Source organism: Eulemur rufifrons, chromosome 9, assembly GCF_041146395.1.
Source record: "Eulemur rufifrons isolate Redbay chromosome 9, OSU_ERuf_1, whole genome shotgun sequence".
Classification (NCBI taxonomy): Eukaryota; Metazoa; Chordata; class Mammalia; order Primates; family Lemuridae; genus Eulemur; species Eulemur rufifrons.
Genome location: NC_090991.1, coordinates 38,923,721 through 38,948,196, shown reverse-complemented (window position 1 = coordinate 38,948,196; position 24,476 = coordinate 38,923,721). Strand labels below are relative to the sequence as shown.

Here is a 24,476-nt window from a genome sequence, read left to right as displayed (position 1 = left end):
CCCATTCCATAGAGGACTGAGAAGTATATTAAAGATGTAGGAGGAAGAGAGATCATGCAATTTGGAGGAAAGAAATTCAAGCCTACTTTTTTTTTTTTTTTTAACCCAGCATTTTAGCACTTTAGGATTCAAATTCTTAGATTTTGTTGTTGTTTCATTCCCTTCCCCAGAGAGATAATATTTAACTCAGGGGAATTCTGTTTTTAATGGCTTGAATCACTTAACAGTAAACAGAGAATCTGCCTGCTTCTTTGCTATTCCTTCCTTCCTTTATTTATTCTCTAACATAGCATTAGATGGCTCCATTGGTTCTTCAAATGAAGCATTCAGGTATATGTCTCTTAAAATCCATGTGCAAGAGATGTTATAATCATAATCTGATTGTGGGTGTGTGTGGTAGTGGGTTAGATTTAGCTGTTTTCTCATTTCTGCCAATCATATATGGGACAAAACAGATCATTTAAAAATGATTCTGTAGAAGAAATATGATATTCTACTCCAAAAGAAGAAAAACCTATTTTGTAGGAAATTTAAAAAAAAACAAGGTCTGAGTCTGGGTGCAGTGGCTCATACCTGTAATCCTAGCACTTTGGGAGGCTGAGACAGGAGGATCCCTTGAGCCCAGGAGTTCGAGGCTGCAGTGAGCTCTGATTGTGCCACTGTATCCCAGCCTGGGTGACAGAGTGAGACCCTGTCTCAGAAAACAAAACAAAACAAAACAAAAAAAACCCAAGGTCTGCAACTTTAGTTTCTGTTTCACATTTTGGCTTTTCATAGCTCCTTATAATATTTTTAACAATTCTAAATGGTAGGTGAAATGAATGGAACTAGTTCTATAAGAAACCTAAGTAGTTAATATAGAGAAAAAGTATCATTTTGTAGATTTTATTGAATTTTCACATTTATTTAGTGTTCTTTCTCTAAAATAATTGATAAACCTACTGGAGGAGCCTAGAAATGGGTTCAGAAGAACATCACAAACTTGGTAATTGTGAGAACATATTTGTGCACATGACTGGAAGGATAAAATTTATTAAAATAAAGGCCTCTTCCCAAATGGCCTCAAGTATTATTGAGACCTGACTTAAATGGTAGCAGAAACTTCAAAGTTTTCCTGGTTCTGGGGAAGAATCCTACTGAGGGTATCAAGGTCTAAATATGCTGTGCTGACTTAAAACCACTGTCTATTCTCTTTTGAAAAGCTGAACAGTTGTTTTACCTTTGTGTCTTGCCATTTGTCTGAAGAATAGAGATACATCATAAAACTCAACACTTCCCATTGCATTCACTGAGGTAGGTACAGTGTATTACAATAATACTACTTTACAACTTTCAACCTTAATTCAAATGCCAAAGGAAAAAAAGTAATTTGCAGTGTTGTCTATTTCCATATGTCTTGCTGCTGACTTGGAGATGAGATTATGCTGTTGTCATATCCTACTTTTATTGCTAGGCATGTAGTAGGCAATTTAGCAGGTGCAGTTTTATAATGTGGTTAGGTCTTTCTATGAAGCTCTTGGATATGAACTTGGTTCTTACTGACCCTTGTCTTACTCAAAGTAGTGAGCAGGCGTCCATATTTCCAAGTAATTTTTTTTTTTTTTTTTTTTTTTTTTGAGACAGAGTCTCACTCTGTTGCCCGGGCTAGAGTGCTGTGGCGTCAGCCTACCTCACAGCAACCTCAAACTCCTGGGCTCAAGCGATCTTACTGCCTCAGCCTCCCGAGTAGCTGGGACTACAGGCACGCGCCACCATGCCTGGCTAAGTTTTTCTATATATGTTTTTAGTTGTCCAGCTAATTTCTTTCTATTTTTAGTAGAGACAGGGTCTCACTCTTGCTCAGGCTGGTCTCGAACTCCTGAGCTCAAACAATTCACCCGCCTTGGCCTCCCAGAGTGCTAGGATTACAGGCGTGAGCCATCACACCCGGCTAGAGAACTTCTTGAGTGCTAAATTTAAAGTGAGATGCCAAGAGGACAGAGGCTAAGCTTTTTTATCTTATTTTCTTTCTTTATTTTTTTTTAGAGACAGGGTCTCGCTCTGTTGTTCAGGGTGGAGTGCAGTGGCGTGGTATGATTATGGCTCACTGAAACCTCAAACTCCTGGGCTAAAGTGATCCTCTGCCTCAGTTTCCTGAGTAGCTGGGGCTACAGATGCACACCACCACAACTGGCTGGTTTAGCTTTCTGATAATCAGAGCAGAAATTGCTGATGTGAAATCTTGTTTTACTTGAAACTTTTTATTGAACTCATACATTTGGGTTCTTTAAATTTATTTTTTAATGAGTAAATTTAATGGGAATGAAAGCAAGCATAATTGACCATATTTTTTTGGATTTGAGGAGTGTTTCATTTCCAAGCAATAAAATGTTATTTCGTATCTCTTTTTGTCTTAGATTACAGCAAGATGGATATACCAAATCCCCCAACTTCCAAATGTATCACTTATTGGAAAAGAAAAGTGAAATCTGAATATATGCGACTTCGACAACTTAAACGGCTTCAGGCAAATATGGGCGCCAAGGTAAAAAATAATTCCCAAGTGAAAGGTTATATATTTCAATGTATCAATCCAATGTCAGGGGTTGGAATTTTTTTTAACTCTTATTTTGAAATCTTAGCCATCTTTTCCTTGGCTTTGCTAGGCTTTGTATGTGGCAAATTTTGCAAAGGTTCAAGAAAAAACCCAAATCCTCAATGAAGAATGGAAGAAGCTTCGTGTCCAACCTGTACAGCTGATGAAGCCTGTGAGTGGGCATCCTTTTCTCAAAAAGGTACTTCTGGGTGTCTAAGCTCAGCCTCCCTCTCTTCTTTGGGCTTATTGTTTTTTTTTTTTTTCTGTATTTGTGACCTGTTAGAAAATAAGTAAGGATAATGCATATGGTTGTTATAGTTAACTTTGAATAATTATGATAGTAAATCTGTGGCTTTAAGAACAACCTTTTTACCTAATGTTCTCTGAGTTTTTCATAGAAAAACAAGACATTTACTGTCTACTTTCCTGGGCTCTGTGTCCAAACTTTAAAGAAACATTTTTTGTGCCTTGTTTAGTTCCTCATGTACTTTTTGTTTTGTTTTGTATTTTGAGTGGTTTTTTTTTTGAGACAGGGTCTTGCTCCATTGCCCAGGCTGGAGTGCAGTGGTATCATTATAGCTCACTGCAGCCTCTAACTCCTGGGTTGAAGTGATCCTCCTGCCTTAGTCTCCCAAATGGCTGGGACCACAGGTGTGCAACCATGCCCGGCTAATTTCCTCAAGTATTTTAATATTGGGAAAGGAGTTCCCTGGATAATGGACAGGAATATATTGATCAAAGGGACATCCCTTATTGTAAATTTTAAAAGTACATTCTAGGCTGATTCAAAGGTAGTGACTTAACTCGGTTGAGTATTCACAGTCAGTTGCAGATCCTCATTCTACTCTTTCCCCACTCTCACTGCTGCACTTGACTAGTCTTAAAAGAATAAAATAAAAATTAAATTAAAAAAATAAGTAAAGGAGCATTCTAGTTTCTTAAAGAGATATTTTTAAAACATAAAAAGCAGATAGTATATTGAGAGCAATTATTTTTCCCAAAGCAGAATATAACTTCTATACCACTTTGCTTCCCCCTGTACTGTTCTCATTGCCTATGCAGCTGACTTGATGTCCCCTGTCTTAAAGCTTAGGTTTTCAGGAAAACTTCCTCATCTTCATCCTTATCTCTTAGGACAAGACTTTCAGAGGCCCTTTACTGTTGTGTACACACTCCCAGGAGGCCAACAGTTTTAGTTGAAATAAACATCAGTTGAGTATGGGAAATACTGTACTGGACTCTGTAGAGGATACAAAAAATGAATAAGAGAAAGTTCCTACCAGGCACGGTGGCTCTTGCATGTAGTCCCAGTTATTCAGGAGGTCGAGGTAGGAGGATCACCAGAGGCTAGGAGTTTGAGCCCAGGCTGGGTAACGTAATGAGACCCCATCTCTTAAAAAAAAAAATGTCTTGATGATAGATCAGACCAGTATTTTCTAGACTTTTACTTTTAAAAATCTGTCTGGGTATGATGGTTTATGCCTATAATCCCAGCACTTTGGGAGGCCAAGGCAGGAGAATCGCTTGAGGCAATTGAGCGGAGTTTGAGACCAGGCTGGGCAACATAGCAAGACCGCCATCTAATAAAAAAAAAAAAAGAGAGACAGTTCCTGCTTCCATAGGTTTACAGTCTAGGGGTTCCTTTTAGGAGCTGATGTTAACAAGGACCCTCAGCTTATTAATTTGTAAGAGTTAGAAGGCTACTGGGACCATTTTGGAAGGAAACTGCAACTCTCTTTTGGGTTGTGTACCTTCCTTTCCCTCTCCATGTCATCATTTATATTTCAGTGTACCATAGAGAGTATTTTCCCGGGATTTGCAAGCCAACATATGCTAATGAGGTCTCTGAACACAGTTGCATTGGTTCCCATCATGTATTCCTGGTCCCCTCTCCAGCAGAACTTCATGGTATGTATTGAAAGCACTGTGGTGGTTGTTTAAACTGTATGACTATCTTATATTGATATGCCAGACCTCCTCTGAGGATAAAGACTGGCAGAGTACTTAACAAAGCGTGGCCATGTAGGGCAGAATTGTATTTTAATTTATTTACTCTAAAAAATACATATTGCAGTCTGTTCTAACTTGTTCGATTTTGTGCTCTCTGAAGTATACTTTTGAATTGATGATGGGTCTTTTTTGAATGAATGAGATTGGACAAAACTCTAATTTTCTCTTACTACCTTGGCTCAATTTTGTAACCTTATGTGCAGTTAAATGCAGGCTGAATCACACACTTGAGACTTAAGCAGGTTCTCAGCTCCCTAAGGATGGAGCAATCCTTTCTGAATCCTCTAAAGAAGACGCTATGAAAACAACTGTGATAACAGATGTGCACATGGGTCCTCCATCCTTTTATCTAGGCCTTTGTGCTGACTCCTGCTAGGATCATTTGTGGTTCTGATAATCATCCTCTCTGAAAACTCCCATTGCTTGTCATCTGCCTGGTGACAGATAGAAGTACTGCTGATTAGAATAGGGTGTACATTTACAGAAGGGAATTATCTCTTAGAAGAAAACTTTGGAGTAATTTTACTTGATACTTGGGGGATTTTAGAATGACTGTATTCTCTGCTGGGCACTCCCCACTGCAAAAAAAAAAAAAAAAGTCCTGTAATATTGTTTACTGCCAGAAAATATCCTGTGATTGACTATAGATAACCACTGATTGGCATGAGTTATAGTCATAATTTTTTATTAAGGGGGAGTCTTAGTCTATTTTGTAGAATACCCATAAATTTTGTGGTTGCCCAGTTTATTTTCTAGTTATATTGCAGATCATAATCTTGGAGGCCTTCGTTTTCATTTATCTGTCTCTCTACTTAAGAAAACAATTAGAATTGAAGACTTTTCACACTGTTGTTTGTGTGATGTTTGTACCTATTTTACAAAGATGTTTAGTAGATAAAATGAGATGGTAGATGGAAACATTGTGAAGAATAAATGTACTGTCAAATTCTAGGTATTGGTGGAAATATTGTTAGTATCAAGCTAAAAATTTGGTAGTTAATATCATCAACTAAACTGACTTTTTCTCTAAGAGTAGCATTGCCTCTTCCATTTGAGGTTTCCTTGGCAAAACAAAATGGCCAGTTTTTAAAAGTGCTGGAAACTCTGTGACCAAAAGCACTTTCAGGAAACTCAAGAAGCAAGAAAAGCTCAGCAAAGTTTCCATTAAACAGGAAAGGGGAGATGCATAGTGGCTTCATGGAATGAATCACATCTGGTTTGATTTCAGGTAGAAGATGAGACAGTTTTGTGCAATATTCCCTACATGGGAGATGAGGTGAAAGAAGAAGATGAGACTTTTATTGAGGAGCTGATCAATAACTACGATGGGAAAGTCCATGGTGAAGAAGGTGGTATTGCCAAGCTCTCCTGGAGCACTTTATTAGCATAGTGCCTCTTCTTTAATACCGCATTGCCTTGCTTGTGTTCTGCCCCATGGGGTACTCACTGAAGACTATTTTAATGTCATCACATGGCTGGGAGTTAAAATTTTATATTAAAAATACCCCAGTTAAATTTTAAAAGGAGTCAGATCGTAAAAGGATTATATAGTAATCAGTGGCTGGAGAGAAAGTTCGTTGTACAAATAAGTTTAATCTCAGGAGTTTTCCATAAGTCTATCCAAGGTCATTTTGTTCTTCACTTGCCTTTCTCTGAGAACGGCAATAAACATAACATCCCTGTCTTACTTCTTTGATCCAAGTATTATCCCCTGGATCTCACAGAAGTTGGTTTTAATATCCTGGATTTCCTAAAAGCAAATCATTTGGATTTAATTGTAATTCTAGAAAAGGCTATCAGTGTATAAGAAGTGGGAAGAGGAGGAGAGCCTCCCCCTGGATTTGCAAACCAATAGCCCTACGTGCTCTTTCAACAATTGTGGATATAGTTGAAATTCATTATTCATCCGCAGCACCCTCTAGTGTTCAAAGGCTTCTCATAAGTTGTAATGTAGCCCCATAAAGTATGATAATTGGAAAAAAATGCTCCTTTGATTTAGAGAAGTCACTACTGAACCATCAGCAGCAAAACTAAGTGAAGTTTTATTTTATTATTCTTTCTCTGTCCTACTTGTGATTGCACACTTCTGTGAGATTTTGAGCTATTAATATAAATACAGGTCCATACACTTTTGTGAGATGTTGAACCGTAAATACAGAATTGGCCCGTGACTGAGGACGTGAAGTACCCAGTAAGAAGAAAGCCTATAACTGGATTCCATACTCTAGGGAAGTGTTACAGGTGTGAGAGCCAATCAAATGATTTTAATTCCTTGATTGTCCATATACAAATGGACATGTTACCTATACAGGCCTCAGAAAATCTTGTTAGGAGAAGTAATGGAATATGAAGGGATCTCTGCTCATCCTTGTAATCCTCACATTTCAGAGATGATCCCTGGATCTGTCCTGATTAGTGATGCTGTTTTCCTGGAGTTGGTAGATGCCCTGAATCAGTACTCAGATGAGGAGGAAGAAGGGCACAACGATACCTCAGATGGAAAGCAGGATGACAGCAAAGAAGATCTGCCAGTAACAAGAAAGAGAAAACGACATGCTATTGAAGGTGCGTAGCACTGCTTCCTTTTTTTTTTTTTTTTTTTGTTGAGACAGAGTCTCACTTTGTTGCCCAGGCTAGAGTGAGTGCCGTGGCGTCAGCTTAGCTCACAGCAACCTCAGACTCCTCAGCTTAAGCGATCCTACTGCCTCAGCCTCCCGAGTAGCTGGGACTACAGGCATGCGCCACCATGCCCGGCTAATTTTTTGTATATATATATTTTAGTTGTCCGTATAATTTCTTTCTATTTTTTTTTTTAGTAGAGACGGGGTCTCACTCAGTCTGGTCTCGAACTCCTGACCTTGAGCGATCCACCCGCCTCGGCCTCCCAGAGTGCTAGGATTACAGGCGTGAGCCACCGCGCCCGGCCACTGCTTCCTTATTCTATTCTGAAAGTGACGGGGATAGGGGAGATGGGAAACGGCTGTTGGTGCTTCTCATTGGTCCACTTAAAATGGGAAAACTTGATTATTAACTGATAGCTTAAGATAGCTCTTAGTTGAATAAGAAAGTAGAAGAGCATATAGAATAATCATTGTGATTCATTTGTAATTATAAAAGGTAGTATGTTTGGAAAACATAGAAAGTTATAAAAAAGAAAATAAAATTACCCTATAATCCTACTACCTAGGAATAACCAGCATTAATATATCCTTCTAGACTTAAAATTTGTACATATATGAATCAACATGTTTATATATGTTATGTGAAGTTGGGATCGTGCCAATTTATATATATATAATTTTATATCCCTTTTGTTTAATATTATATCGTGAACATTTTCTATGTCATTAATACTTAATTAATTTAATAGTTAATTGTTTAATTATACTATATGTCCAGGGATATAATGTCCCTCTCTTATGATCTCGTAGTTACAGTATCAGTCTTGTTATTCTGCATCCACAGTATGTTAGGATTCTTCTGTGTTCAAGTCTTTCCATGAAAACTCCTCTTTTCACCTCCAGATTCTAACTGGGACTGTGGATTTTGTTGTTAATATGTAGACAACTCTGACTTCCTTATTTACTGGTAGCCTATGAGATAAATCCAGGTAGCACTGATCTTTATGTATCTCCAAACACAGCAGCTCTAATTCAAAATGCTGTGACAAAGGGGAAAAAAGAACAGCTTTGTTTGCGTGTTCTGATAATCACACTCAGCGTTGGTTTTTGGTTGTTTTTTTTTTTTTTTGTCATTTCCAATTCAGGCAACAAAAAGAGTTCCAAGAAACAGTTCCCAAATGACATGATCTTCAGTGCAATTGCCTCTATGTTCCCTGAGAATGGTGTCCCAGATGACATGAAGGAGAGGTAGGGAAAGTTGTACCCGTATACAGAGTGCTTGGACAAAACTTTTATTCAAGCCTATTTTTTGGTTAGTAAAAAGCCTTGTTTATGGTAAGTGCATTATGATTTGCCTGCAGTTTAATTATTTCTTGCTTACTAGCTGACATCTGAATGCCCCTTGCTATATTAAGGGTCATCGTGTACTGGCTTTTGAGTAAGTCCGGGCAGAGAACTTTTACTATGCCATTCTTCTGGAGAGTTACTCCAGCGCCATGCCTATCAAATCTTTCCCTCCCCTTACTTTCTGACATATGCCCAGCCCAATATAATTGTTAATACAATGATGTACCATTTAGTTATACACCATTCCTTCATCAACCAGCCCCATTAAAAAAAGCCATTCTCCCTTGGCCAACTGTACCTGGATGACCGTCAGTACCCAAACTGTAGTTCCTCAGTGGAGAAATTCCTTTGGAGGAACTTTTATCTCTCTTTTCTTAAATAGGTATCGAGAGCTAACAGAGATGTCAGATCCCAATGCACTTCCCCCTCAGTGCACACCCAACATCGATGGCCCCAATGCCAAGTCTGTGCAGCGGGAGCAGTCTCTGCACTCCTTCCACACACTTTTTTGCCGGCGCTGCTTTAAATACGACTGCTTCCTTCACCGTGAGTGGGGCTACTCTGTTTGGAATGCTCTTTTCTCTTCCATCCCCAGCCACCATTTCCTTCTCTTTGTTCTAATTTATCATATAAAGTTCCTGGCCTCTGATCTGATGATGGTTTTACAAAGGGCCAGTTCTGTTTTCATTGGTTCAATTATAGTACAACATGCTTTGCATGATAGGGACAGAGTAACCAACAACATAACTGTCTCTCAGTACCTCTTAGCTTTGAAAGGATTGTGTCAATGTCAGAAATGACTCCATTTTGTGTACCTTGATGGTAGCTATTTATATTGAATTCTATCTCCTGCAGTAGCTCCCTAATTCAATTTTGTTTCTCCCTATCCTGTCAATTGAATAGACTGTTGGAAACAGGACAGTTTTTGTTTTCCAGCTTTTCATGCCACCCCTAATGTTTATAAACGTAAGAACAAAGAAATCAAGATTGAACCAGAACCATGTGGCACAGACTGCTTCCTTTTGCTGGTATGTTCTTAAGCTGTTCTGGCATTGTGAACTGTGTTGAAAATTGAGCAGGAAATGGTCCTTGGGCTTTCTGCCCCTGGGAACACAAACCAAGTGAGCCAGTGCATAATACTCCAGAGGTCATAAAGCCCAAATAAAACATGGCTTCTGCTCTTAAGGAGCTCCCTAGACTCAGTATGACTGTGAAGTTAGTCTGATGGAGTGTAATTTGAAGAGTATTAAAGGCTTTCCTCCTCTAAATATCATCTGCTTAGATTTCAGAGTCTGAAACTATACTGTTAGAAGTGGAGCAGAGTATGTGTGTGTTGGGGGGTACGTACTCTATTTTCTTTGCTGCCTTCCATTAAATGCATATAACTGGGATCCCCAACCTGTGGTGAGTTGTATAATTATTTCATTATATATTACAATGTAATAATATTAGAAATAAAGTGCAAAATAAATGTAATGCACTTGAATCATCCTGAAACCATCCCCCTGCTCCCTGGTCTGTGGAAAAATTGTCTTCCAAGAAAATGGTCCCTGATGCCAAAAAGGCTGGGGACTGCTGCTGATATGACCATGAAAGGAATAGTAGCACATGAAGATGCTGCTGTCTTATTGTGGTCAACCAGATGGACCCTTCCCTGATGGACAGACCTTATGTGGCAGCATAAATGGTCTTGAATACCTTTGAGAAGGCAGTATATGGAGAGCTAGAAGGTACTAGGTCAGTTGGACTAACCAAAGACATGGTTGGGCTTTCTGCACAATCAGATGAGCTTAGGTAAAGAATAAAACACCTTGATAAAATTTCTGACACTGATTAAAATTAGATTATACAGCCAATTACTTTTGGAACCATCTTTAGAAGGAAAGATGATAGAGTGCTGTTGGGTACACATCTGGACAATGGGCCATATGATAATAGAAAAAGAATAAATAGAATAAACAGATTTTATCCCCAGATTTTATCCCCAGATTTTATCCCCAGATTTTATCCCCGAATTGATTTTTTCCCTAAGATGTATTGACTCCTTCCTGTATGCCAAGTGCCATGCCAGGCCCTTAGCATACCTTGTCTTACCCAAAGTTTCTTAATAAGTCAGTAGTGTGGCAACAGTGAAATTCAAGCCCTGGGCTAACTTCATAGTCCATGCTTTTCTAATTACTCCATACTTTTTTTGATTATACCATGTTACGTCAACATGCCAGCATTTATATGTCAGAAGGGCATTCTCCTCACAGTAGTCATGCTGGGACCCTGTGCATGTATTACAGCGACGCTACCAATGCTCAAAATGTGTGTGTATATAACAGAGATGTATATGCACAGTTTTTCTTTTATTGCTTTTTAGATAGGAGTACATATTTAAATGTAGTGCTGGACTATTTTTCCCAACTGTTTATTAAGAGTATTTTCAGAGTGCATCGCGCACCGTTTGGGGAATGGTAACGCTTGAAGGTGCTGACTCGGGAAGGGGGGGTGGGGAAGGGAGGGATATATACCTACATGATGGGTGCAACGCGCACTATCTGGGGAACAGACACGCCTGGAGCTCTGACTTGGGGGGAAAGGCGGTACATGGGCAACGTATGTAACCTGCAATTCTGTATCCCCCATAACAATAAGATGAAATTAAAAAAAAAAAAAAAAAAAGAATATTTTCAATCATGCAGAGAAGTTGAAAGATAACTCCTTCCTGGATTTGATCACATTTTTTCCCATATTTGTTTTATCCATATATTTGTGTATGTGTATCTTTTGCTGAGCCACTTGAAAGCAAGTTGCAGACATTGTGATGTTTATTTGCTAAATATTTCAGCATGCATCTCCTAAAAGTAAAGACGCTCTCTTACATAACCACATTGTTATACCTAAGAAAATAAACAAGAATTTTCTAATATCCTCTACTATCCATTTTATATTTAATTCTTTTCAGCTGTTCCAAAAATAGCTGTTTTTGTGTTTTGGTTTGTTTCTTGTTTTTTGTTTTTTTGAGATAAGGTCTCACTTTGCCACTGGGCTAGAGTGTTGTGGCATTACCATAGCTCACTGCAACCTCAAACTCCTGGGCTCAAGCGATCTTCCTGCCTCAGTCTCCCGAGTAGCTGAGACTACAGGCACGGCCACCATGGCCAGCTAATTCTTTAATTTTTTTATAGAGATGGGGTCTCATGATGGTGCTCAGGCTGTTCTCGAACTCTGGGCCTCAAGTAGTCCTCTCTCCTTGGCCTCCCAAAATGCTAGGACTACAGGTGTGAGCCACTGCACCTGGCCCTGTTTTTTGTTATTTTTTTCAAACCAGGATCATCCAGTTAAACATCATATTTGGTTATTATGTCTTTTTACTCTTTTAAATCTCAAATAATTCCATCACTTTTTTTTTTCCATTTTAAAAGTTCCAAGTCTCATAGGATGACCCATGTTCTAGATCTGTCTGTTGTTTTCTCATGGTGTCATTCAACTTGTTTCTCTATCCCCTATTTCCCATAACCTAGAAATTAGCTGTGGAGGCTTGATTTTATTTATGTTAAATGTTTTAGGTAAGACTACTTTATAAACAGTACTATTTTACTTTATACTGTAGCATAGGCACATAATGTCAGATTCAATTAATTTCAAAACTTCTCTTTTGGAATTTCTTTTAGGCCTTATAGTATATTATTCTGAATATCCTTAGTGATGGTAAACCTGTATTTTTTACAAGTAGATTTAGTTTTCAGAGACAGCTAGAAGTCTTTGGGAACCAAGTCTGGTGAGAAAATATTGGTGATTAAGCTGAGTGATAGTTATTTGATGTTAAAAAAAAAAGCATAGCTATAATAATGAAACAGTATTCTTCTTCAGATTTGGGAGGAATTTTCAAAATTAAGTAGTAATTTTGTACACATCCAAGGATTGCACATTTTATTTTCGAAACAGAGGCAGTGTGGTAGAATGGAAAGAGAAGTGGCTTAGGGGCAAAGAGCCCTTGATTCCTGTGCTCCCTCTGGAACTATTACCTGTATACTCTCAAGCTGGACTTGTCCCCTCTCTCAACCTCCTTTCGTCATCTTCAGGAAAATGTGTTCTCAAATACTAAATGGATAGCATGCAAATGAATTTTAGATACAACTTACTGGAAAATTGAAGACACATAGATGCACAGGTTATATCTTTTTTAAGATTACAGGACAACTCTTTTGTGAAAGGGTGTACGTTGGTAAGTTTTAGGATGTGTGTTAAGCAGTGCTGTCATTAGTACATGACCACCCTTATATGGTACAGAACAACAACAAAAAAGCCCATCTTTGCACGTAAGTGCAAATGTTGAGGAAGATGAAGGTTTGTGCTGATGGGATCAGTGTGTGGCTGTGGGCCTGCTCCTAGTCCTGTCTGTAATGTGTCCACTGCAGGAAGGAGCAAAGGAGTATGCCATGCTTCACAACCCCCGCTCCAAGTGCTCTGGTCGTCGCCGGAGAAGACACCATGTGGTCAGTGCTTCCTGCTCCAACACTTCAGCCTCTGCTGTGGCTGAGACTAAAGAAGGAGACAGTGACAGGGACACAGGCAATGACTGGGCATCCAGTTCTTCAGGTACAATGAACAGAAAATGAAGATCTTTTCTTTCCATGCAAGGACTCTGGTAAACCCTGACACTTAACATTACTACCTTTTTAAAACTGTTAATGCTGGCTGGGCTTGGTGGCTCATGCCTATAATCCTAGCATTTTGGGAGGCTGAGGCAAGAGGATCTCTTGAGGCCAGAAGTTCAAGACCAGCCTGAGCAAGAGTGAGACCTCATCTCTACAAAAAATACAAAAGTTAGTTGGGTGTAGTGGTATGTGCTTATACTCCCAGCTACTTGGGAGGTTGAGGCAGGAAGATCCCTTGAACCCAGGAATTTGAGGCTATAGTGAGCTATGATGATGCCATTCCAGTGTAGCCTGGGTGACAAAAAAGAAAACACTCCCCCCCAAAAAAGCAAAAAACCCACAAAAACAACAACAAAAAATCCTGTGAATTCTTTCCACAAGTTCACTTGTGGAGACAAGGAATATTTTTGTTCCTAACTATTCTGCCTTATGTATTTATTTTTTTTAGTTGTTTTTCTTCTTTTAAAAAAAAATTTTTTTTATTTAAATATGAGATGATGTCTCACTCTTTCTCAGACTGTTCTCAAACTCCTGGCCTCAAGTGATCCTCACACCCTGGCCTCCAAGAGAGCTAGGATTACAGGCGTGAGCCACCGAGCCCAGCCTAAATTTTTATTTATTTATTTTTTAACCAGTCAAATTTAGCAGTGGGGGGTTGTATACCAACTTTAGTGACACTGATGTTAATAAGTTCTGATAACCCACTCCCATCAGACCAGCCTATTCTGCCTTTTAAAAGGAATGATGTACTTCTGAATTTGTGACAAAATACTAATGACAACCACATTCTACCCTCTTCTGTTTCTATTATTTCTTCCCCTCGTAGAGGCTAACTCTCGCTGTCAGACACCCACAAAACAGAAGTCTAGTCCAGCCCCACCTCAGCTCTGTGTAGTAGAGGCTCCCTCGGAACCCGTGGAATGGACTGGGGCTGAAGAATCTCTTTTCCGAGTCTTCCATGGCACCTACTTCAACAACTTCTGTTCAATAGCCAGGCTTCTGGGGACTAAGACATGCAAGCAGGTACTGTCTCAAAGTGGCAGAACAAACTTGGGCCCTCTTTTCATCTGTTGCTCTAACCCTTTGCCATCTTGTAGGGCTGAATGTCTGGGGAGAAGATGTCCTAAGTTCAGTCCCTGATGAGCTTGTGCTCTGGGCCACAGAGTGAGTTCGTGGGCCCTTCTGCAAATGCAGGGTTTCATAATGCATGGGACCTGTTCTCTTCGTTGAATTCTTATTTTTCTCTCTGCCTCTATTTAACTCTTCTGGATGATCCTACACTTTTTTAGCTTCTTTTTTTGGTTCCTGCCTCCTTTCTAAATGTGTGGCCCTTTCCTAGAAGGGACTCCCTGGTCTTCCTGCAGACTCTCTTAGCTCGCACATTCCTGCTTATGCAGCTGCTACTCCCTCCTCAGGTGTTTTACTCGCCACGTTTTCTGTCACTGGTTCTCCAGTTACCACCCCAATAGCTGGGCCCGGACCTCACGCTTCCCCCTCATAGCATTACTAGAAACAGTTGACAGCAGCCACTGATGCACTGGAGGCAGGAAGAGGCTGCAGGGAGGAGACAGACTGAAGAACAGGCAGGGAGGCAGGTGTGGGGACCCATCTGTCCAATAAGAAAGGAGCCCCAGCGCTTGAGCCATGCTCACTCGGCTCCTTGACTTCTGGAGGAGTCTCTGTGGTCTCTTCTTCAAGCTTCCTTTCCTTAGAGCAATGAATAGAACTGTGAGTTGAAGTGGCCTTTGCTTTCTTTTTGGAGCTCTCACTTGTTTCCCTCGGGCACAGGTTCTCAACTTAAAGTGTATGGAATTGTATGCCAGAAATATTCTTGAGTAAGTGTACTTTCCTGAGAAGATTTATAGTTATCACGGAATCCCAAGAGGGCCTGTAGCCAACAAGAGAAAGGAAAAGCTAAAAGTGAGTGCTGTCAGAGAAGAAACATGGGGAGCCAGCCTTCCCGAAATGCTGCCCTACTGAAACCATCAGGGCGCTGACATCTTTGCACCAGCAGAGGGAGCTAGTGTTTGGCCCAGTGGAACCGTTCCTGTTGTGCCTTAGTTACATAAGGCACGTAAAGTTGCCCTTCCTAAAATAGGGCGGATACTGTAGGTAAGAATCAGCCCACTCTTCTGCCCGTGGCTTGGTAGAAGGAACAGTAGCTGCTGACCAGGGAAGGTATTACTTCGCTCAGCATTGCTCCCTTTCTGAGTCAGGATGAATGACTATGCATTAACTTCACGATGGCTCTCTGCCTCTCCCTGACTGAGGAGGTGCTCAGTGGGCTGCCTGTGAGCTCTCCAGAACCCTCCCCAGCCCAGCACCTGGCAAGGCCACTTACCTGACCACCTCGCTCAAGAAGTAGTGACAGACCCTGTTGGATTTCTCTTCCAGGTCTTTCAGTTTGCAGTCAAAGAATCACTTATTCTGAAACTGCCAACAGATGAGCTCATGAACCCCTCGCAGAAGAAGAAAAGAAAGCACAGGCAAGGACAAAGGCTGTTCCCTGTGCTGACCTCCCCTGGGACTTTCCATCTGCCCCCCTCTGCAGCCCCTGCACAAGGCTGTGTACCAGTTTGGCATCACACAGCAGAGGGCCACCCTTCTCAGTGCTCCCTGGGTCCCTGTGCCGTTCCTTCCCCTGTCCCAGATGCAGTGGACTATGAACTAACTGTCTGGTTTTCTATTTTCCACTGAAGCTCCTGGCCAGTAGGACGTGAGCTGCCTCATGGCTCCAGCCTGAAGGCATTTGTCCTTGCTGGGTGGTCAGGTACCACCTTACCCATTTCTCAACTCTGACCAGAGTCCTTTTCTTTGTGTTTTGGCACTTGTATTGTTTTTCTAAGTTGTATAATAACACTGTCTTCTTGTTAGCCTTTACTTAGGATAGGAGTTTTTAAAAAAAATTGGCACTCTGGCCGGGCGTGGTGGCTCACGCCTGTAATCCTAGCACTCTGGGAGGCCCAGGTGGGAGGATTGCTCGAGGTCAGGAGTTTGAGACCAGCGTGAGCAAGAGCGAGACCCCGTCTCTACTAAAAATAGAAAGAAATGATCTGGACAGCTAAAAATATATGTAGAAAAAAATTAGCCGTGCATGGTGGTGCATGCCTGTAGTCCCAGCTATTCGGGAGGCTGAGACAGAAGGATTGCTTGAACCCAGGAATTTGAGGTTGCTGTGAGCTAGGCTGATGCCACGGCACTGTAGCCAGGGCAAAAGAGCAAGACTCTGTCTCCAAAAATAAAAATAAAAATTGGCACTCTGCCTAGCTCTGTTCCTTAATGACTATCACTCATCCAAGGAAGGAGCTTACTCCAGTTCTAGATCCAGGAGGCTTCCTGTGGCTCCTCCCTTTCAGTTCTTTCACTCAGAGAAGATTCCTGAAAGGCCTTCCCAAAATTCCCCCACATCTCCACCTCCACTTCGGGGAGAGGGAGAGAAAAACAATAGCATTATAATAGACATATAGGGTTGGGCTTTGTTTTGTTTCTGTATTTTATATTTTATCCTTTTATGTTTGTTTGGGAGGGGGTAGTGTTTAAGTTTAAATCTTGTAGCATAGGCCAGTGGGATTTAGAATGGACTCTAGCTTCTGTGTGCCAAAGTAGGGGCCTCCTGTTGAGGAATTTGGGAGATAGTCCCCTTATCCTCAAACCACAGTCCCTCAGAGTAAGTCATGTTGTCATTTCCCTGAATCTGCAGAGCTCCCAAGGGCCAGGACCCAGACCCATGGTTTCTCTCATTTTCAGGTTGTGGGCTGCACACTGCAGGAAAATTCAGCTGAAGAAAGGTAGGTTCCACCAGGGCATTCTTCAGCAGTTCAGTGTGAGGCCTCACCCTGTGTCCCTCACCCTACCCCACCTGTGGCTGCACTTGCTGACCCTGCACCGCTTCCGCACATTGCACATTTCTCTGCAGCAGCTGAAAACAGCTCAGCTTCTCACTGCAGCTGAGAAGACCTCTTAAGATGTAGCGTTCTGGCCTTGTGGTCTCTGACTTTCCTAGTGTGACATTTGCTAGGTTCCAGACCTCATTTAATGTTTAGAATATCTGCTCTGTTGTCCCAGACCGCCTCCACACCCTCCCCACAAAACAGATCACCCTGTCGTACCTTATAAACACCTGTTATCTGTGATATCTTCTCACTTCAGGTGCTAAAGGTGTGTCCAAGGTGATGGTTAGAATAAGTCTCCTTTGAATCAGGGTGATTGGACACTTGGGGGGCAGGGGAGCTGGGGAGCAGGGTTGCAGCGGTGTCCTGCTCTGTTCTTCTCTCTCTTAGATAACTCTTCCACACAAGTATACAACTACCAACCCTGTGACCACCCAGACCGCCCCTGTGACAGCACCTGCCCCTGCATCATGACTCAGAATTTCTGTGAGAAGTTCTGCCAGTGCAACCCAGACTGTAAGCATGCTATGTTTCCCCTGTATTCTACCAAAACAGTCGGCCTCGGTGTACCCCAGCCTTCCCCCACTCCTGTGCCCTTTGGTGCTTATGGGCTTTCTGATACTCTCTTTGCTGTCTTTTAGGCATTCTCCAGACAAAACAAGGTGCTTAAGATATGGAAAAGTAATTTTTAGAAAACTCTCAGGTTCATGATTCTAAAAGCAATTACGCAGGAATTAGTTGCTTTCCCAACTTTGCCTTCCATAGGAGAGTTAAGAAACATGGGAATCTGGGGGCCAGATGCTGTAATCCCAGTGCTTTGGGAGGCTGAAGTGGGAAGATCACTTGAGGCCAGGAGTGTGAGACCAGCCTGGGCAACATAGCAAGACCCCATCTCTACAAAAAAATTAAAAATTAGCCAGACATGGGGGCATGCATCTGTAGTCCTAGCTACTCAGGAAGCTGAGGTGGGAGGGTCGCTTGAGCCCAGGAGTTCAGAGTTATAGTGAGCTATGATCATGCCACTACCCTCATGCCCAGGCAACAATGTGAGACCCTGTCTCAAAACAAAAAAAAAAAGTTTGTTTTGATTCAAATACTTTTCAGTTGCCAGTCTGTGTATGTCTGTTTTTACTTAATAGCTAGAGTTTTAACATCAGGTAGGAGACAGGGGCCTGGATGTCAGCAGAGGCTAAAGGTGCTCTCTTTCACTTCTTATATCCCTGACCCCCATGCCTTTCCCCTCTCAAGGCTAAGTAGCTTGAGGGAAGCCTCCAAAATGTGCAGAACTTGGTGCCCAGGCAGTTGTGCTGGAAATACCTCCTCACCCTTAGCAGATATCGATCTTAGCCACAGCAGAAAGGTGCTTGTGCTGGGGAGGGCAGCGGGTAGAGGAAGAGGAGGAGGATGGCATAGAACAGATACATTCTGTTCTCAAAATGATACTTGTTTTGATGGTGAGCATTTAGAGTGAAAAGCACAGATTTCATTTTCTCTGGGGTACTTTCTACCTTAGGGAGAGGGAAAGCATTGTTGGGGAATCTCTAGGAGACACACATGATTTTTTTCTTTTTCTTTCTTTCCTTTTTTTTGAGACAGGGTCGTCTCACTCTGTTGCCCAGGCTAGAGCGCAGCGGTGTCATCATAGCTCAGTGTAGCCTCAAACTCCTGGGCTCAAACGATCTTCCTGCCTCAGACTCCTGAGTAGCTGGGACCACAGGCGCGTGCTACCATGCCTGACTAATTTTTCTAATTTTTGAAGAGTCTCACTCTTGCTCAGGCCGGTCTCAAACTCCTGGCCTCAAGCCATCCTCCCGCCTCAGCCTCCCAAAGTGCTAGGATTACAAATGTGAGCCACTGTGCACAGCCCATACCTTTGTTTTTTTTTTCTTCTTTTTGTAGCATTATTCACAATAGCAGACGTACCTGTTTTTTTGACTTACAGGCATGAATGTTGGGAGGCACTCCATTTTCTTTGGAAAAAACTTGAGTATTTGATTGTTGGGAAGGGATCTTCTCTCCTATTTTGCCAAAATATCCTTGAACGCGTAACGTTTGTTTCTTTGCTGTCCCTTGAGTCGACCCTGAGCCCCAGTGTCTGCCTGCTTCTCTTTTTAACCTCACCTGTCTTCCCACCCAGGCCAGAATCGTTTTCCTGGCTGTCGCTGTAAGACACAGTGCAATACCAAGCAATGTCCGTGCTATCTGGCAGTGCGAGAGTGTGACCCCGACCTGTGTCTCACCTGTGGGGCCTCAGAGCACTGGGACTGCAAGGTGGTTTCCTGTAAAAACTGCAGCATCCAGCGTGGCCTCAAGAAGGTGAGGCCTTTTCTCAGGACCCTGCACCAGATAACATAGTGGAAAAGAAAGAATGGCCCCAAGCATCCTCTTTCCACTGGCTCCCTAGAGGATTTGTGAGAGTGCTTGATAAAGCCACATACTTACTGAATTAATAAAGTTTTTTTTTATCCCAGTAAGGGATTAGAAAAGTGGCCCCTTGAGCTGGCTGGACTAAAAGGAGCAGAGAGGTGGATGCGCCATTGTAGTTGTCTATTCTCGCCCCATACATAGCAGTGGATTCACATAGCCTCAGGTCCAGGAGATCCCCAGGGTAGAGGAAGAAGTGTCCTGTTTCCTTTCACCACCTCCCTTTTTTGTTTTTTCCTCTCCCCAGAACAGAATGGCTTAGACCTTTGTCTGCTTTCAGATCCTCTTAATAGTTGCTGGTTCTTTCCACCCTGCCCCCCGGCACACACATGTGCACATCAGCACACACACCCCTCACTCACATACGCCCTGTAGGCTGAGGCTTGGCTCCCTCTTCCCCAGCACCTGCTGCTGGCCCCCTCAGATGTGGCCGGATGGGGCACCTTCATTAAGGAGTCTGTGCAGAAGAACGAATTCATTTCTGAATATTGTGGTGAGGTAAGTGCTATAGGTTTGGTCACATTCTTACTGGGGAGATACTGATAAGAAACTCTGATTTTCTGTGGGCCAGGCTTGTTTGAATTCGTCTCTAAATAACTCAGCTGAGTTCTCATGTGGCCTCGGGGGTGGGGGGAATCCCACAGAACTCTGCAATCCTGAAACAAACCACTATTCTTCAACTCTTCAGCAACTCCGACCACACAAGGGAGTGGGGGGGTGGCTCTCTTCAGCCATAATACTGGTCAGCCTGGGTGTGGATTAGAACAACATAACCTGGGCTCTGTCTCTTACGATTCTCATCGTGGTGCTCAATAAGCACCCATGTATGAGACTGCCCCTCCCAGCTCTTCCTGGCGGCAGGGTACCATGCCCTGAGCGGGCAACCTGATGCCCTCTGTTTGTTCCTTACCTGTCTCTCCAGCTCATCTCTCAGGATGAGGCCGATCGACGAGGAAAGGTCTATGACAAATACATGTCCAGCTTTCTCTTCAACCTCAACAACGGTATGGAGTCTCTTTGTCTTGTCCCAAGGTGGTCTTTATACCAAATTGCCTTTGCCATAACCCAGGTTCAGATCAGCTCTGAATCTTCCAAGAGATGCATAGAGCAAGGGGGTGAGATCGCATTCAGAGATCCCATGGACCACAGTTCACTTGCTTTGGGAGTACCTCCATTTCTGGACTGTGTTTGTAATAGGAGCTCTTACACCTCAGAAATCTCCCTACCCTCAACAAGGTGGACAAAGGCAAAGATGATGAAATAAAAATAAAAAAAGAAACCTCCCTACCGAGCAGATGGGAAGAGAAAATCCATAATTCAAAGAGGCAGGGACCCACAGGAGTGCTCCCGCATGAGGCTGAATTCTTAGGCCACATGCTTTCCCTAGCTCCTGTTAGGACACTGGGCTTCACCATTCCCATTGGACTAAATTGTTTCTGCTACTGTTTAATCGATTCTAAATTCAGGCTAAAGAAGCTGTGGCGTCACCTGCTGTGCTCATGGTCTTCCTTGATTTACTTTAAACAGATTTTGTAGTGGATGCTACTCGGAAAGGAAACAAAATTCGATTTGCAAACCATTCAGTGAATCCCAACTGTTATGCCAAAGGTGGGTTCCCAGCGACCTGGGAGGTGGGGCGGGGGATAGATGTTGCATTTATATGATTTCTATCCATTCAACTTTTCTCATAACTGAGGTATTTTTTACCCAACGGTAATCATGATTAATGCCTGGTATCATTTTAGGCCCCTCTTTCTCTCGGTTTTATAATCTGCTTTTTTTCACTGAATACATTACAAATACTTTCCCACAAACAGGATTTAAAGATAGTTCTTTGCCCATATCACTAGGAGGAACCAGGTTACAGATAACAGATCTAAAATAACAGAGCTAAAAGCATAGCGGCAACTACCTTCCTTGGCTGTGGTTAATTCCGTTTGGTTTATGTTTTCACTGGGAATTTGGAGAAAATCAGCCCAGAATCCTCCTGATTGTTGACTGGGAGTTGACTTAGCCTTGGACTTATCCTATTTGCAGTGGTCATGGTGAATGGAGATCACCGGATTGGGATCTTTGCCAAGAGGGCAATTCAAGCTGGTGAAGAGCTCTTCTTTGACTACAGGTAACGTAGCCAGTACTGGTCCTCGGGAGGTGGCCCTAGAGGCAGAAGGGGTGGCTGTTGGAATACATTTGGGGGCTTGTGGGTAATATATATGAAGGAGTGGGTCTCGTTGCAGTCAAGGCTGTGTGTTTCTTCTGATCGTTCCTTGCCTCAGAAGTGGGAACATTGTAAACGGTTGTTGGGGGCGGGAGGGGAAGTGAAACGGGAGGGGACTCCCCCCTTTCAATCACAAGAGCCTTGAGAGTAACCTGGTTCCTCCTCCCTGCTCTGGGACAGGTACAGCCAAGCTGATGCCCTCAAGTACGTGGGGATCGAGAGGGAGACCGATGTGTTTTAGCCCTCCGGGCCCACACCAGCGCTTATGGTAGCAGCACTGTCTTGGCTTTCATGCTCACACCACTGCTGCTCGAGTCTCCTGCACTGTGTCTCCCACGCCAAGAAACCCCCCACCCGCGCCCTCTGTAGTGGGGCCTCAGCTTTGTCCAGTGGGCACAAGACTGTCTCAGTGAGAGGAGAGACAGGCAGCTAGGGCTTGGTCTCCCAGGGAGAGTTGCAGGGGTGGGAGACTGCATCTGCATCTGCAGCCGCAGAGGAAGCGAGCACAGGCTGGGGTGAGTGACTTAGGCTTGACTTGGTGTCAGCTCCCCAGGCTGTGGGCCTCAGGACTCCACTTAGGCAGTTCCTAACAAGCGTTAGCCTGTAATTTTAGCTTTCCCAACCAAGGGTCCTTATGTAATTGGGGGTGCCAGGCACATCTCTATGGTCCTAAGGCTTAGAGGGGACAGACTGAATGAAATGTGGCCCCTGGAGCCTGGTGGGCAGCACAGACTGAACTCAGAGGGAGGTGGGTCGCCTAACCACCTCTTCCCTCGGGGTGGGGTCCACACTGAAAGAGTGTGGGTTCTGAGTACAGGTGTTCAAGGCTGGGAGAAGGAAAGCGATGTGCCTCCTTCCATGGCCAGAGAAGGAGAACCAGCCTGATGACAGTAGTTAAACTTCTGAGCCTGGGCCCAGGAGGCTTTTTGAAAGCCATCTCTGTGTGCTCTGGAGATAGATGGATAAGTGTTAGATTCCTGGGAGCAGGTACCTGTGCCCCAACTCCTTACAAAGCTCTGGCTTAGCTGCAGGCAGGCATTAGGCTGCCACTGAAGAAGCGTTGGGGGGTGTGCCTGGCAAGGTGTGAGCACCCAGGCAAGGTGTGAGTTTGGCAAGGTGTGAGCACCTGGGTTTGTTGGATTTGTAGTTTTGAGGCTTTCTGTTCCCCATAGAGGCTAGGCCCAAGGGCCAGTGTTGTTTATCTCTTCGGGGTAGGGCACAAGGCCTGGACTAGAAAGGGGAAAGGTTGTTGGTGTGATCTTCTTTCCTGTCTGTAGCACCTGCTGTTTGGAAAGGGGGAGTTAGCAATATGTGTTTGGAGGTGGGTGAGGGGCTAAATTGCACGCGTTTAGGATGGCATCACATGTGCAGAGCAGACTGGTATAGACTGTTGGAAGTATAAGAGGCAGGCAGACCACCTTTCCTGTCCATGGTGCCATTCTCTCTGGGATTCATGCAGAGCAAAGCACTTTAACCATTTCTTTTAGAAGGTCTATAGATTGGGGTGGAGCTTGCACTAAGGTCTCTGAGGTCCCTGCCCAAAGCCCACTCCTGAGGGAAGGGGAAAAAGAAGGCGTGGAAGATTCTCCCAGTTCTGTCTCATGTTCTGGGGGAGGCAGGAGGAACTGGCTTGACATAGAAGAAATTAACAAGAGTGGGGCCAGCAAGAGCTGCCCTGTGTCAATGGCTGGTGCTGAGCTGGCAGGGGACAGGGAGCATTGTGCTGGTGGAAAGGACTTTGGCAGGTACAGACTAGCCTGGGGAGTATTAGAATAGGGAGCAGGCTTCTCACTTCTTTCTGGGGAGTCTGAGCCTCTCTTCCCCTGGTCTCTTCTGACCACTTCCTTCCTTGCACTCCACTGGGTGTCTCATGAAAGAAGAAGTAGGGTTCCTTGTGGCCAGCTGCCGCTAAGGGATTTGCACACACACACATACTCTCTCTCACCACACTGGCGGGCACACGTGCACCCTGCACCCAGCATCTGCCCAGCCAGCTCTTGACAGAAGCCTCCTCCCTCCTGATTGGGCCAGCACCCAGCACAATTCTGAAATCTACATCTGCTGTGGTTTGTGTTCATTGTGTGTATCAGGGATACCCTCAAGCTGGACCGTGGGCTCTGAATTACTCATAAATCACAGGGGGAAACCAGAGACAGATGAAGAGGAGGATTGGGTCTGTCTGAAATGCAAGGGGCTGGAGAGGAGGAATAGGTAAAAGGTTTTTTTTTCCCAGCCTTTGAGAGGCTGGACTGCCCCCATGCTCCTCTCAGTGAGCAGAATCACTGTGGTCAAGCCCCTTTTCCCAGTTTCAGACCACTAATCCTTCTGTTCCTCCCGCATTCCCATCCTTTGTCCCTGCTGTCCCCCACCTTTAATGACGGGTCTCAACCCCTCCCCTCTCATGTAGTGATGGATGGAGCAAGGCGGTGGGGCCTGGGGGAGGCTGGTGTATGTGCGGCTTTGTTGCCAGTGAATTTCACGCACTTTAAAGTCCTGTGGCTTGTGACCTCTTAATCTGAATAAAGTGTTAGAATCCATTTTAGCAAGTTGTGTACTGTGTGCTTTGGGACTGGAAGGATCCAGGGATGGCGGTCCAGGAGCGGGTTGGCCTGATGCTTCAGCACCCTGATCCCCACTTATCCATGGAGATCTGGGGATGGGGGCGGTGGGAGGTCTGGTAAGAGCACCAGTCAGGCCCCTGGCAGGTGATGCAAGGATTCTGAGAGCTCCCCCTAGAACTTTCTA

At 43.5% G+C, this 24,476-nt stretch overlaps 1 protein-coding gene across 3 annotated transcripts; it reads left to right on the top strand.

The window, feature by feature from the left end:
* The first annotated feature begins 1,227 nt into the window (after positions 1-1,227).
* EZH1 (enhancer of zeste 1 polycomb repressive complex 2 subunit) lies at positions 1,228-24,239 on the top strand. 3 transcript variants are annotated; one of them, XM_069482580.1, is made up of 20 exons: positions 1,228-1,293; positions 2,397-2,524; positions 2,646-2,747; positions 4,364-4,483; positions 5,814-5,934; positions 6,974-7,150; positions 8,352-8,454; positions 8,936-9,099; positions 9,490-9,581; positions 12,960-13,140; positions 14,026-14,222; positions 15,594-15,685; positions 16,947-16,987; positions 17,480-17,605; positions 19,227-19,405; positions 19,916-20,011; positions 20,436-20,517; positions 21,041-21,121; positions 21,551-21,635; positions 21,912-24,239. In XM_069482580.1, the coding sequence occupies exons 2-20, from the start codon at positions 2,408-2,410 to the stop codon at positions 21,970-21,972; spliced, it is 2,217 nt and encodes a 738-aa protein (XP_069338681.1). In that variant the 5' UTR covers positions 1,228-1,293; positions 2,397-2,407; the 3' UTR covers positions 21,973-24,239. The 3 variants fall into 3 exon arrangements, with proteins under 3 accessions (XP_069338681.1, XP_069338680.1, XP_069338682.1); XM_069482579.1 differs by having other exon boundaries at positions 2,646-2,774; XM_069482581.1 differs by lacking the exon at positions 1,228-1,293 and having other exon boundaries at positions 2,396-2,524; positions 2,646-2,774.
* The last annotated feature ends 237 nt before the right edge of the window (positions 24,240-24,476 follow it).